The sequence below is a fragment of the Amblyraja radiata genome, chromosome 31, assembly GCF_010909765.2.
Source record: "Amblyraja radiata isolate CabotCenter1 chromosome 31, sAmbRad1.1.pri, whole genome shotgun sequence".
In the NCBI taxonomy this organism is placed as follows: Eukaryota; Metazoa; Chordata; class Chondrichthyes; order Rajiformes; family Rajidae; genus Amblyraja; species Amblyraja radiata.
The window spans coordinates 16,769,963-16,785,338 of NC_045986.1; the positions used below are offsets into that span (position 1 = coordinate 16,769,963).

Here is a 15,376-nt window from a genome sequence, read left to right on the forward strand (position 1 = left end):
GGGGAGAATGTACAAACTCCGATCAGACAGCGCCCTTGGTCAGGATCGAACCAGTGTCTCCTGCACTGTAAGCGCTGTAAGGCAGTAACTCTACCACTGCGCCACCGTGCTGGACTTGATTCTACAATTGTCAGGGGCCACCCCAAGTTACAGTATGGGGGCTCGGTAAGAGAGCTGTGTAGTTGTAATGCTGCACTGAAGGGCTGAGGTGGGTAAAGGATGGGGATGTTAGGGCTATTCTGGCCCGTGAACCCGAACCACTCCTCTCTCTGGGACCCAGGAGATGATACGTCTGCGCCATGAACAGGCAAGCCCAAAATCTCGAGGGGAAAGTGTAGCAAGACAATGGCAGACATTTGATTAAACCATCAATTAAGAACAAGTAAAAAAAATATTTTAATTGAAAACCACACTGATAATTTATGCTCCATATAATACTTCATCCATGAATACATTTCATTCAAATATAAAGCTTGTTTGATAGAGTTTCTGAGGTTTCTTATTTTGCCATAATCTTTGCTAGACAATTGCTCCATCCACACACCCACGTAGTAACCATGACAATAATGAAATGGAGGGTCACCATGATGCCTCCAAGCAGGAGGTTTTGAGCATCTTAATCCCCCAGTGATTGAGCCTTTGCCTGAGTCTCACCCTGTTAATTAGGTGCAACACAAACTCACCGTGAAGACAGTGAAGACCCAGTCCTTCGGGAGTCGTTTTGCCTCCATGTACTTCTCATTGATGTAGTCGTTCAGGTGTTCCATGGACCAGATCGTGTCCTCCTTCATCTCACTATACTTGGCGTTCTTTTTCTGGATGAACTGCGGGTGAGAAAGGTCAAAGCTGCGATTTGTAAAAAAACAAATCCACTTCTCATGAGGGGTGGGGAAGGAAAGGAAAACACCCTCCCTGGTGAACACAACCGGGAGATGAGTACAAGAATAATTACAGCAATGTAAAATGCTAACAAGTCAAGTCAAGTCTAGAGAGTTTATTGTCATGTGTCCCTGATAGGACAATGAAATTCTTGCTTTGCTTCAGCACAACAGAACATAGAAGGCATGAATTAAACGGCAGAAAAAAGAACAAAGAAAAACAATTTGTGCACAGGTCTTGTTCCCAAATAACGAAAGAATGAGTTTCAGAAATTTCAACGGCCGTTCTAATTTCATCAGAAAAATTTTAAAGATTTGTTTTTAAAGGTTTTTTTTATTTTTTATTTTAATTTTATTAGAAGTAAGTACAATAATGTGGTACCTTCTAGATACCTAATGTATATTGACATGTTACATTTTATGTACAACTTCTTTTTTTTTAGCAGTAAATGAAAGAAAAGAAAGAGAACAGTAGAAAAATAGAGAAGTGCGTGATATCGAACAGTGAGGTGAAGGAAAGAAGAAAAGAGAGAAAATAGAGAGATAAAAAGAGGAGATAGAAAACAGGGGACTGAAGGAGAAATAGCTATTTATTATTCTTGACCACCCTTCACCCGATCCTGAAACAGTTAATTTTAGCAGTTAAAGGTTTTAATTGTTCTTAATTTTTCAAATAATCTTGAGTGAAAACAGTTTCACTTGACAACGACTGAGTATGAGGCAAAGAGATCAGGACTCTGCAGGCAGAGCAGGGAGACTGCAGGCGTGGATGAGCTGCAGGTGGTTGGGGAGATACACTCAGCCATTTCCCTGCTTATGGAAATGATTGCAGCAAATGGTATTGTGGGGCAAGGAACAGAGCGGGGAATAAAGGCCCTCTGTGAGCAAGAAGGATATGTTTTTTGCCTGTGTAGAGTTCGAGAGAGTAGAGATGCTAGTGAGAATTTTAGTTCAGGGATGCGACTTGGAAGCAGGCCCTTCAGCCCACGCCGGTCATTGATCACCCATTCACACACTAGTTCCGCCCACTACATACACACTAGCGTCTATTTACAGAGGCTAATTAATCTACAAACCTACACATCTTTGGGATGTGGTAGGAAACCGAAACACCCGGAGGAAACCCACGTGGTCACAGGGAGAACATGCAAACTCCACACAGGCAGGACCCGAGGACAGGAGTGAACCAGGTCTCTGGTGCCAGAGGCAGCAGCTCTACTAGCTATGGCGCTGTTACAGCCAGAACCAACATGTAACATGTTATCCAGGGTGAAACATCGAAAGGACATTTTAATCAACCATGGCTGGTGACTTGCGAGAATTTGAAGTAGGGTCTCGACCTGAAACGTCGCCTATTGGTTTCCTCAATAAATGCTTCGTGACCCGCTAAGTTACTCCAGCACTTTGTATTGTATGCAAGATTCCAGCATCTGCAGTTCCTTGTATCTACTGTGTGAGAACCACAGACTTGGTGAGACTCACTCAGGGTCGAGTGGAATCTGCTGGCAGACGTGTGGTCAAGCTAAAGTCACTGGCGAAAAGATACGATTTCCAAACCTTTTCATGGAGTGGATTGAAGGATCGCTTAAAATGCAAGTGGTCTGACGAGAAAATTTCGGATGAGATATTTTAACATGGTGGGTATGACGTTCGTGAGGGAGCAACTAACAATTTCATGAACATGGAAACGACACGGAGGGCAGTGGGGCAATTTTCGTGAGACGTCCGCACCGATCGTTGGGTCAAATTTTCCCCCTGTGGCTGGTGCTTTGTAACTCCACCCCAGCCGGATCCGGCAGATCCGTTCCTGTAGCTAACTTCTCAGGCTGACTTTGTGGGCCAATATCTTGGCTCCTTGGCTGCCTAGGCAGACCTTTGTGGTACCGATCGACCCCACTCAAAGGCCTAACATCCGTTGGTCCGGTAAAGCGGATAATCCAGAAAGGTTCTGGAACCAAAGGTGCCAGAAAACCAGTGGTGAAAGTGGTGAACCTGTTCACTCATTGTCGTGGATGCTGCTGTATATCACTCTGGTGATTACAAGATCACACCATAAAAGCACTGTAGTCCGACCACATCTCCTCATGAATGGTGGTGGACAATTGAACGGGAATGCTATTTTCAGAAACATCTCCATCTACTACTAGGGGATATAAGTTCAAGATGAGGGTGGGGGGGATGTTTAAAGTAGATGTGTGAAGCACTGTTTCTTTATGGACACAGAATGTACTGGGTTCCTGAAAAATGCTGCTAGGAGAGGTGCTAGGAGAGGTGGTGGAACCGGGTGTGATAGCAATGTTAGCAACATTCATGAGGCTTTTAGACAAACATGAGGATATCCAGGGAATAGGATATGAATCACGGACAGGCAGATGAGATTAATTTAATTTGACATATTGGTCGGTTTGGAGGACTTGGGCGGAAGGGCTTGTTTCTGTGTTCTGTGACTCTATGACAACATTGAGCATGGCAAGGATGACGGAAACCCGAGGTCAAGCGCAGAGGAACTTTCCATCAACCCTATGTGGACCAGAATGTCTCATAGATATTTGAGTGGTCGAGAGGGGAATAATATTAAAATATTGGATCATTTATTTTCACATATGGCATCACAAAATTCATTTGAGAGTCTTAATAACCTGTGAAGGGAATAGTCCGAGAATACCCAGTGAAGGGCAAAACGGTGAAGAGTGGACCCGGATACAAGAGAGCAGAGCAGGGTGCTGGGGTTTGGAGAGGTTGTTGACAAGAGAGGAGGTGGTATTATTAGCCCCTCTCTGGGGTAGCCGGGTAATTGACACCGCGCTAATGAACACCTGCCTTGGATGCAGCTGGGCGGCTCCAGTCTCACCTGCACAATCCCCTGTGCACTGCGGAGACACACGCACACACTACAGCAGAGAAACAACAACCACCTTGTGAGGGGCGCAGAATACACACAAGACTCCCAGCAGTTCCAGTCCAATGAATCACACAGACAAATGAAAGGCAATATACATCCTTGCAGAGTTGGTATTCTTGTTATCTTAATCATTGCTCTGGGGATTTTGGCCACTTTCATACAGTTTTGTTGTTTGAACCTTTTGATTATCACCATTGCAGCAGGATGTCACTGATGTTGCAAGAACACAGGAAAGAGGAGCGGGGGGGGGGGGGGGGGCAGATCTTTGACCCTGGCACCAAAGAGGCAAAGTACTTGCGGGCCGAAGGGACTGTTCCTGTGCTGTACTGTTCCACGTACCGCTCCGGAGTCACGGAAACTCCTGCCTGTCCCCCATTGATCAATGTGTTTAAGAAGGAACTGCAGATGCTGGAAAATCGAAGGTAGACAAAAGTGCTGGGAAAACTCAGCGGGTGCAGCAGCATCTATGGAGCAAAGGAAATAGGCAACGTTTCAGGCCGAAACCCTTCGGGTTTCAGCCCGAAACGTTGCCTATTTCCTTTGCTCCATAGATGCTGCTGCACCCGCTGAGTTTCTCCAGCACTTTTGTCTACCCCCCATTGATCAATGCTTTCTGTCACCTTTGCTCCTCCCTTGTGGCCGACCAGAGTCACTTGTAGTCCCCTGCTTCCTGCTCTGACTGCACTTTAACAGGGACATGAGGCCAGGTGAGAGTTGCCTCGCCAGAGGTGGGGACAGTGATGGCAATTTTAGGTTTGGGGTTATTATTGGCACTTATACTGAGTCACAGTGAAAAGCTTTTTTTTTTGCACGCTGTGCTATCAGATAAGGTAAAACTATACCATAGAGTTGCCATAGAGGGAGTACAGAAAAGGTTCACCATACTGATTCCTGGGATGTCAGGACTTTCATATAAAGAAAGACTGGATAGACTCGGCTTATACTTGCTAGAATTTAGAAGATTGAGGGGGATCTTATAGAAACGTACAAAATTCTTACGGGGTTGGACAGGTTAAATGCAGGAAGATTGTTCCCGATGTTGGGGAAGTCCAGGACAAGGGGGTCACAGTTTAAGGATAAAGGGAAAATCCTTTAGGACCGAGATGAGAAAAACATTTTTCACACAGAGAGTGGTGAATCTCTGGAACTCTCTGCCTCAGAAGGTAGTTGAGGCCAGTTCATTGGCTATATTTAAGAGGGAATTAGATGTGGCCCTTGTGGCTAAAGGGATCAGGGGGTCTGGAGAGAAGGCAGGTACAGGATACTGAGTTGGATGATCAGCCATGATCATATTGAATGGCGGTGTAGGCTCGAAGGGCCGAATAGCCTACTCCTGTACCTATTTTCTATGTTTCTATGCTTCTATACATGGACGTGTAAGAAATGGAGGGATTATGTGCGGGCAGATAAGAGCTGATCTTGGCATTTTGTGCAACATGGACATTGTTGGCCAAAGGGCCTGTACTCTTCTATATTCAATGATAAAGGTACACCTGTGCAAAAGAGGTACAGCTTTTCAAAATACACACTATACCTCACTACATAGCCTCAGAATAAAAGGATGTACCTTTAGAAAGGAGGTGAGGAGGAATTTCTTTAGTCAGAGGGTGGTGAATCTGTGGAATTTATTGCCACAGAAGGCTGTGGAGGCCAGGCCTAGTTTTAAGATGGAGATGGCCAGGATAGTTTTAAGATGGAGATTGATAGGTTCTTGATTAGTACGGGTGTCAAAGGTTACGGGGAGAAGGCAGGAGAATGGGCTTGAGAGGGAAAGATAGATCAGCCGTGATTGAATGGCGGAGTAGACTTAATGGGGCAAATTGCCTAATTATGCTCTTACAACATAAACTTATGAATAATGAACTAAACTCAACCTCATAAAGTGCCGAATGACATCTGAGTGTTTAATGGTGTAAGTGTACAATAGGCAGCACGTATACCGCAAGACTAGTGCAATATTGCCCAGCTCACACTTTCACATGGACCTGTTTGATCTACGTCCCTTGGATCTCCTCAAAGATCTGCAGTTACAGGAAGAGAGATGGAACCAGTTTGGCTGGTGCTTTATTTACCTGATTGGTCAGGTGATCCGTCAGATCGTCCGAATCTGGATTGTACTCATTACAGGTCAGTTTGATGTAACCATGGCGAAAGAAGGTCATATAGGGTGAGGTGCAGGCGATCAGGAAGTAGGAACGAACGTCAAACTTCCTCCCCTCAAGGAGCAAGGGGTCGTCAACATATCTGAGCAAAACACAAGAGCATCACAGTGAATGATACAGATTAGCACTTCAACATGAAGGCTTTTATCTAATTATCAGCTTTTATTGCTGAATTTTCACAGCATAAACGTGCAGATGTGGTGATGCAAAAACTACTCCCGTCAATCCAATCTCCCCCCCACTGCTTGTATCATCTCTGGTTTCATTGTTTCTGTGCATTTCTCCTCAAGGGTGGACTGCCCTGTGCAGCAATTACCCTCCGTAGAAAAAGTTACCATGTCAATCTTGGGACTCAAAGCTGGTTAACTGCAGAACAACTGTATATTTAGATTGCCAAAGTCATCAACAAATTGCTGCATCCAGTACGCAATCAGGCCTCGTGGCTTTTGGCTAATATACTAAACCAGGCGTGGATTAATGGACAGGAAATCAAGAGTAAGAATTAATAAAGACACAAAGACCTGGAGGAACGCAATGGGACAGGCAGCATCTGACCAGCTGAGGTACTCCAGCACTTCTGTGTGTTTTTTTGTTGTTGTAAACCGGCACATGCAGTTCCTTATTTCTCCAGTAGGAATAAATAAATAAATTGTTTTCAGGCTGGCAAGCTGCCATTAGTTGGGTTCCACAGGGATCAGCAGTGGAGCATCAGCTATTATTCACAATGATGGTATTATAGAATAAACGTGTCTTTCCGCATACAAACAGGCCTTTTGGCCCACTATGTCCCTGACAGTCCCATCTGTACTAATCCCATTGACAGAGATTTGTCCATAGCCTACTAGCCCTGGACAGTTCATAAGCTCATCCACACGGTTCTTAAACAGCGTGAGAGGAGCTGCCTCTTCTACATTTTCAGGCAGTGTAATACGAGTTGTGTAAATGTGTAATAATTCTCAGCATTGCAATATGTGTCTTGCATTGTGTTGACTTTAGACTTTAGAGATACAATGTGGAAACAGGCCCTACAGCCCACCGAGTCCATGCCGACCAGCGATTGCCCTGTACGCTCGCACTGTCGTAAACACTCGGGTCAATTTACAATTTTACCGAAGCCAATTGACCTACAAACTTGTACGTCTTTAGAGTGTGGGAGGAAACTGAGACACCTGGAGAAAACCCACGCAGACTCGGGGAGAACGTACAAACTCCATGCAGAAGCTCCATCAGGATTAAACACAGGTCTCTGGCGCTGTAAGGCAGCAACTTTATCCCTGTGCCACTGTGCAGCTCAATACATATGCATATACAATACATTAGTCCGAAGAAGGGTCTCGATCTGAAACATCACCCATTCCTTCCCTCCAGAGATGCTGCCTGTCCCGCTGAGTTACTCAAGCATTTTATGTCTACCTTTGTTTTAAACCAGCATCTGCAGTTCTTTCCTACAGAAAGGTGTACATATGTTTGCTGATGTTGCAGAAATAGTTAGAAAAGTAAGTTATGAGAAGCATGATCAGAGTTGACACAAAAAATATAAGCTGTTTAATTGATTGGGCCAAGCAGAAGTACCATAATATGAAGAAATGCAAGGTTAATCGCATCAGTAGAAAGAGCAGAAAAGCAGAACAGTTTTTTAAAATAGAAAATAAATTAGAATTCAAGTTCTGCTAGCAACGAGGGAGTCAAGTGGGCAGTTTATACCAGAGACATCGGGAACTGCAAATGCTGCAATCCTGAGCAAAATACAAAGTGCTGGACCAATCAAGTGGATCGGGCAGTATCTCTGGGTGGAATGGACTGATGACATATTTCGGGCCAGAGTCCTACTTCATAGGGTGTGGGGCGGGGGAGGGGGGGGGGGGGGGGGGGGGGGGAGAAAGCTGGAAAAGCGAGGATATGGGTGAGACAAAGTCTGACCAGTGAGAGGTGGACAAAGGGAAGAGGTGCATTGGCAGATGCTTAGATTAAATGACAAAAGCTAGAGATGAAAATAAGACAAAAGGTGTCAGATAAGGAAGAAGAGAGAAATGTAAAGCCGGAGAGAGGGAAATGGGGAAAAGGGGATGGAAGATGAGTGTATGACCAGGGTGACTGGGAGGGGGTGGATGGGGTGGGGAGAATTACTTGAACTTAGAGAATGTTCATATTATTGGGTTGTCAGCTACAAATCCGAATATGAGGTGCTGTTCCTCCAGTTTTTGTGTAGCCTCTCTTTAGTTTAGCTCTTTAGTTTAGAGATAACACTGCGGAAACAGGCCCTTCGGCCCACCGAGTACACGCTGAACAGCGATCCCCGCACGCTTGTACTGTTCTACACACTAGGGTCAGTTTACAATTTTGCCAAGCCAAATAACCTACCAACCTGTCATTTTCATGAAATAGATGTGGCCAAGGAAAGAAAGATTGGTATCGGAACGGGAAAAGGAGTTAAAATGATTATCAACCGAGGCCTTGGCAGACGGAGTGTAAGTGTTCAGTGAAACACTTTGCAACAGTGAAGAATTACCCACAATACTCCAAATGCAGCCTAACCAAAGTCCTATAAAACTACAACATGGCTTCCTGACTCTTGTACTCAATGCACAAACTGATGAAGCAAACATATACCATACAATTTCATTACTGCTCTATCTAATCGCGATGCTTCTTTCGTGGAGCTATGGATTTGGACCCCAAAATCCCCCTCTGCATGAATGCTGTTGTAAGTCTTGTCATTAAACATATACTTTCCCCTAACATTCGACCTCCCACTTGCCTGGATAAAACTCCACCTGCCACTTCTCTGACCATATCTGTAATTTATCTAAATCCCGCTGTGGATGTTGTGGCCTAACTGGTGTGCTGTGCGGTTTCAAAATGACCTTTGTACACCATGTCTCTATTAATGAAGCCTTTGATCTTGCGTGCTTCATCCGCCACTCTCTCAACATGCCACCTCCATTGATGTATCCGCCTCTATGTTTAGGTCCCACTGTCCTGCACATTGGAACAATGCCAATTAGTGGACAGTGCCCCTTCATTGCTTTTTGCCAAAATGTCCCGCCTGCCCACTCTGCCAGCATGGCTATGTTCCCATGCTCAGCAGTTAGTGAGTTTCTGCAATTAAGATTATACATTAACCCTGGCTCCAGCCTTTTGGGGAGTGGGGGCGGTTAAGGTCCCAGATACGCCGACAGGTGTGCCTCCTTCACGCAGGACAATTGCTGTTTGTTCTGGCAACTGATTGTGCATCGATACAAGACATTGCGGAAATTGAGGAAGCAATTGCGATTTAATGGAGTCTCCCTGATAGCTGGTTGAAGTGACGTTTAGTGGAGAGTTTATTACTGATTGCTCAGAGCGCTCTCTGCATTGGTGGACATCAGTGGAGGGAAAGAGAGTCAGAGGAGGAAGGGGAGGGAACAAACTGAAAGAAGGCAGTGTGGTGGTGAAAGGGTGCTTTGTCTACTGTGGAAACCAGTGAGCAGCGGAGTGCCACAAGGATGGTGGTGTGACCTTTGCTGCCTGTGACGTATTTTGACTATGGATGTAAATGATTAACATGTTTCCAGATGGCACAAAAATTGGTGGTGTTGAGTGCGCGGTGAGGAATGTTCCCTAAGGCTACAATGGGATATAGATCAATTGGAAAGTCGGATGAAGTGCTGGCAGATAGAATTTAATCCCGACAAGATCAAGGTGGTGAATCTTGGGAAGTCAAATAGGGCATATACAGTCAGACATAAAATATAAATGATAGGGCACTAAGGAATGTGTAGGAAGGAACTGCATATTCTGGTTTAAACCAAAGATACACACAAAATTGCTGGAGTAACTCAGCGGGACAGGCAGCATCTCTGGAAAGAAGGAATGGGTGGCGTTTCGGGTCAAGACCCTTCCTCAGACTGATCAGACTGATCCGGATGCTGAGGGGTGACCTGATAGCTTATGAGAGGTGTGGATAGGGTAGATAATCCAAATCTTTTTCTCATGGTAAGGATATCAAAAACAAGAGAGCTTAGTTTTAAGGCAAGGCGAAGGAGATCTTAGGAGTAAGGTTTTGTTTTTACACAGAGATAGTCTGCCAGGAGAGTGGTCAAATACTGTCAAATATACCGAAGAGACATTTAGACAGACACAAATAGGCAAGGCACAGAATACTGCAGCCCGAAAGTGGGCAAATGGGATGACTGGAGAGGGCAAAAAGGTTGGCATGGATGTGATGTGCCAAAGACTGTGTTATTCCAGGTAGTTAGATCACAATTTGATATATACTCACAATTATTCCTCCCATTACCTTTGCACGATTCTATTGATAGGGGAGTTGCAGAAACACATTCGGATATAGGGATTCTCCTCCACACTTTCCAATTTTTTAAGAAATGCTTTTACGTCATCATGAGTCTTCAAAAGGAAGATTCCTTTCCCTTGGGACGATTCAGCAGGTTTGGATATCCAAATCTGCCCACCTGCACACGAGACACACGAGGAAGCACAATTCAGAACGAATGTTCCCCAATCATGTGGGAAAAAAACCAGATAAGTGAATGCAGTTTCCATGTGAGTCGGTAGATGCCATCAAATGTGATTCACAGAACAGAAGCATTTTGCAATCAGGATTGAGTAATGCAAGACTAGGGATGATGCCTGATGTTCAAATACTTGTGTGGACTTGGACCTGTTAAGCCTATGGTTAACTCTCAGCGCAAACTGTATTCAGTGTACAAAGTATTCAATTCAATTCAAACTCTGTCACTTCACCAGCGACAACAGCAAGGTAGGACAATGTTTTTTAGGGTGCTGGTAACTAGAGTATTGGACAATGAAACTTTCCCATCTAAATTCAAAGTGCTTTAATCTGAAGCAGATTTGAATTGCAATTGTCTTTCCTGATATTTTAAACGTCCTCTCTTTCTGACCACCTCACTGTACGCCCTTTTTGCTTCAGTTGCTCTTAATTGGAATAAACTGTCTTTTTTTTTTAATACTCCACGTCAATATTCAGAAACTTTACTTGAGATTTTTGATACACTTTCCTAACTTTGGCAAACCTACCATAAACTGTAAATCCTTCAGATGTGATCAGTATTTTACCCCTGCTGTACTCACTCTATACCCATGACTGCGTAGCGAACCACAGTGCGAACTCCATCATCAAGTTTGCTGACGACACCACTATTGTGGGGCGTATCACTGATGGGAATGAGTCAGAATATAGAAGAGAGATCGAGCAACTGTCCATATGGTGCCAGCGCAATAACCTGGCCCTCAACACCAGCAAAACCAAGGAACTGATTGTGGACTTTGGAAGGAGTAGGAGGGGGACCCACAGCCCCATTTATATCAACGGGTCGATGGTTGAAAGGGTCAAGAACTTCAAATTCCTGGGCGTGCACATCTCTGAAGATCTTTCCTGGTCCGAGAACACTAACGCAATTATCAAAAAAGCTCATCAGCGCCTCTACTTCCTGAGAAGATTACTGAGAGTCGGATTGTCAAGGAAGACTCTCTCTAACTTCTACAGGTGCACAGTCGAGAGCATACTGACTGGTTGCATCGTGGCTTGGTTCGGCAATTTGAGCGCTCTGGAGAGGAAAAGACTACAAAAAGTAGTAAACACTGCCCAGTCCATCATCGGCTCTGACCTTCCTTCCATCGAGGGGATTTATCGCAGTCGCTGCCTCAAAAAGGCTGTCAGTATCATCAAAGACCCACACCATCCTGGCCACACACTCATCTCCCTGCTACCTTCAGGTAGAAGGTACAGGAGCCTGAAGACTGCAACAAACAGGTTCAGGAATAGCTACTTCCCCACAGCCATCAGGCTATTAAACCTGGCTCGGACAAAACTCTGATTATTAATAACCACTTTCTGTTATTTGCACTTTACCAGTTTATTTATTCATGTGTGTATATATTTATATCATGGTATATGGACACATTTATCTGTTTTGTAGTAAATGCCTTCTATTTTTCTGTGTGCTTAAGCAAAGCAAGAATTTCATTGTCCTATACAGGGACACATGACAATAAACTTACTTGAACTTGAACTTGAACTTGAACTTGGACAAGGCTGCAGGATGTTCGGGGTGGAGCTGCTGTCTTACAGCGCCAATGACCTGGGTTCAATCCTGACTACGGGTGCTGGCTGTGTGGAGTTTGTACATTCTCCCTGTGATTCTCACACTCCAACGACGTACAGGTTTGTAGGTTACTTGGCTTTGGTGAAAATTGTAAAATTGTCCCTAGTGTGTAGGATAGTGAAGTGTACACGGATCGCTGGTCGGTGCGGAGTCGGAGGGCAAGAGGTCCTGTTTCCGTGCTGTATCTCTAGTCTAAAACTAAAGTCTAAATTCTAAAGTTGCAGGAAGGGCTTCCCTCTGAAATAAAGGTGCAATGGAGAGAGGGAAGAAATTGCTATTTATTTATGAAAAAATACCTTACTTTGGAAGGCTCGGTAGAAAGTGTAGCGTTCACTTTTTATATCCATTCGGTAAGTCTCAGGGTAAAACTGTTCCAGTTTCATGAATCTAGAAAATACAAGCGTCACAAGCGCAACACTATTAGTACACCACAGCTGCAGTGGGAAACATCCTAGATGACCACTGACCAAGTCCTAGAGATTGAGAGGCATGTAATGGTCAGCATGGACATGATGGGCTGAAGGGCCTGTATGACTGACTCAATGAGAGCAGCAGGCACAGTCTGTAGGTGTATGCTCATCACCCTGGGCTTTTCTGGGTCAACCTTGTTATCTCCACGGCTGCTATTGGAAGATTCTCCACTGTCCGTAGGGTATATACAGGCTGCCGCTTCTATACTTGCACCAGAGTTTTCATGAGGCGATTTTAATAATGCAACCCTGTAGCATTTGATTTCAATGCCTGACAAATGGTGTCAAACATACTGCAACAGAGGCATAGCGCATCACTCCTTTTTGCTGCCAGCATTGTCATCATTGTGAAACTTGGGTCGTGGAGTTTGTTGTCAGTGACCACATCATTGACATATCCCCAAGAAGTGATTGAACTTTGTGATCCGAGATAAAATATCAAATCTTCCTTCCTCATCTGAGCATAGTTCTTCTTGCTCGATGTCAATGTGCATGTGGGTACATAATTGGCTTGATGATGAATGAAGACTTTATTGCCACATGTGACAAGTCACAGTGAAACTAGCAGAGGATGATGATGGGACAATTCAGACTGGAGACCCGTGACTAGTGGTGTACCTTAAGGGCCTGTCCCACTTGGCCGTCATTTGTGCTTCATTTACGCATCATATGTAAAATAGGTCGATGCGTTGTTACCTGCAAACCACGCGCCATCATGCCGTCTGGTGCGCGTGACATCATTAGGATACCCTGCGGCGCACGGCGACGCATGGTTATGCACGGTGACGTAACCATGCGTCACCACGTGATACACCTGAGACATCGGGAAGCAGCGGGCGACGCCAATGCGTCAGCGTGTGTACCCAATGCGTCAGCGTGCGTACCCAATGCGTCAGCGTGCGTACACCATACATCACGCAGGTGGCGTGCGAGGATTTCGTACAGGATGAAATCTTGGAGCGCCGCGCGATACAGCGCGCAACTCCACATTCCTCCACGCCTCTCCATGCGCCCGTCCCGCGCTACCCACACGCTACCCGTGCGTCACAACGCGTCAACCTATTTTACATATGACGCGCAAATGATGGCCAAATGGGACAGGAGTTGGTGCTTGCACCATTGTTGTTCTATATCAATGATTTGGTTAACAAGAATGCCGGAAAGATTTATTAGGATTTTGCCAGAACATGAGGGCCTGAGCAGGGAGAGGCTGCGTAAGCTGGGATGTTATTCTTTGAAGTGCAGGAGGCTGAGGGGTGATCTTATAGAGGCATGTAAAATTATGAGGAGAATTGTCTTTTCCCATGGAAGGAAATGCAAGATCAAAAGGTCATAGGCTTAAGGTGAGAGTGGAAAGATTTAATTGGATCATGAGGAGCACCATTTTCACACAGTTGGTGCTGAGTATATGGAATGAACTAGCCAAAGAAGTAGTTAAGACATTTAGGTACATGGTTAGAATAGATTTTGAGGGATATGGGCAAACGGGGACTAGCTTGGTTGGGGCATCTTGGTGGGCTTGGACAAGTTGGGCCGAAGATAGACATAAAATGATAGAGTTACTCAGCGGGACTTGCAGCAGCTCTGGATAGATGAATGGGTGAGGTTTCGGGTCGAGACCTTCAGAAGGGTCTTTGTCCATATACTGTATGATTCTAAGACTAGGACTTGGGGAATGGCCCTGCCCATTGTCCACAGTGGTTTATCATGTCCCATCTTCACATCACATGCAAGCTTTACTGCATGGGAGTGACCTTGATGCACTGGTGGTAGCATGATGCGCTTCTCGCTTTTCCTTCCCTCGAATGTGATTCATCCTCCTGCAGTGTGGGCAAGCTGATGTCAGTTCCACAGACACCAGGTTGAGCAGAATACTAAATACATTTAAAACAGCATTTGGGGATCAAAAGTCGAAACATACAGGTTTTATCCTAAATCTACAGAACGGCACAGTAATGCAGCGGTAGAGTTGCTACCCCACAGCGCCAGAGACCTGGATTTGATCCTGACTACGGGTGTTGTCGGTATCTCCCTGGGACCGTGTGGGTTTTCTCTGGGTGCTCTGGTTTCCTCCCACATTCCAAAGACATGCAGGTTTGTAGGTCAATTGGGTTCTATAAATTGTAAGTTGTCCCTAGTGTGTAGGAAAGTGCTAGTGTACATAGAGGCTGATTGCTGGTCGGCACGGACTCAATGGGCTGAAGGGCCTGTTTCCACGCTGTATCTCTAAACTAAACTAAATTAAACTAATCTAACCTAAACTAAACCAAGATTATCTAACTAAGAGCAATGTTAAATATGGAACATAGGGCTTGTTCTGTCTTCAACAGGAACAGTTGTGAACTGTGGGTTTGATAAAGAATCAAATACATTTATTTAAGCAGAATCACAGAATGTTCAATAAATACATCAATTTGCATTAAGAAATGAAACAAAAAGGTTTAATATCTGGGGTAGATATCTGAATATTTTGGATAACAGAAGATTAACTAAACTGCGTGTGGAGATGAGTGAATCTTAACTGGGGCTTTGGGCCTGTTCACCCTCACTGGTGATCCTGGGCAGAGATGTGGCTGACAAAAGATACAAGTCGTCAGTCAGCCTGGTCAGAACTGCTGTTGTGCTCCGTTAACTAATTTAGGTTTAATCTAATCTATGCCCAAATGGTCAGGAACTTCATTACTTATCAACAGAGCAATCCATTGCCCTGTGCATCTATTTCCCAACATGTTATTTCCTGCAAAGTCCAAGGGTACAGCACACTCAGACAGCTGCAACTTGTTTGTTCTTTGGTTGTGCAGTGAGATTTAAATAACAAAGTGGCCGCTTTAAACCTGTA

At 44.8% G+C, this 15,376-nt stretch overlaps 1 protein-coding gene across 1 annotated transcript in view; it reads right to left on the reverse strand.

Moving 5' to 3' along the window:
• LOC116990287 (protein polyglycylase TTLL10-like) overlaps positions 1–15,376 on the reverse strand; it is a 35,729-nt gene that overhangs the window by 13,370 nt on the left and 6,983 nt on the right. The window contains exons 5-8 of the mRNA XM_033047795.1: positions 12,369–12,454; positions 10,222–10,393; positions 5,853–6,024; positions 684–824 (exon numbers count right to left, since the gene is read on the reverse strand). Of these exons, the coding sequence (XP_032903686.1) occupies positions 684–824; positions 5,853–6,024; positions 10,222–10,393; positions 12,369–12,454 (571 nt within the window). The remainder of the gene's footprint in view (positions 1–683; positions 825–5,852; positions 6,025–10,221; positions 10,394–12,368; positions 12,455–15,376) is intronic.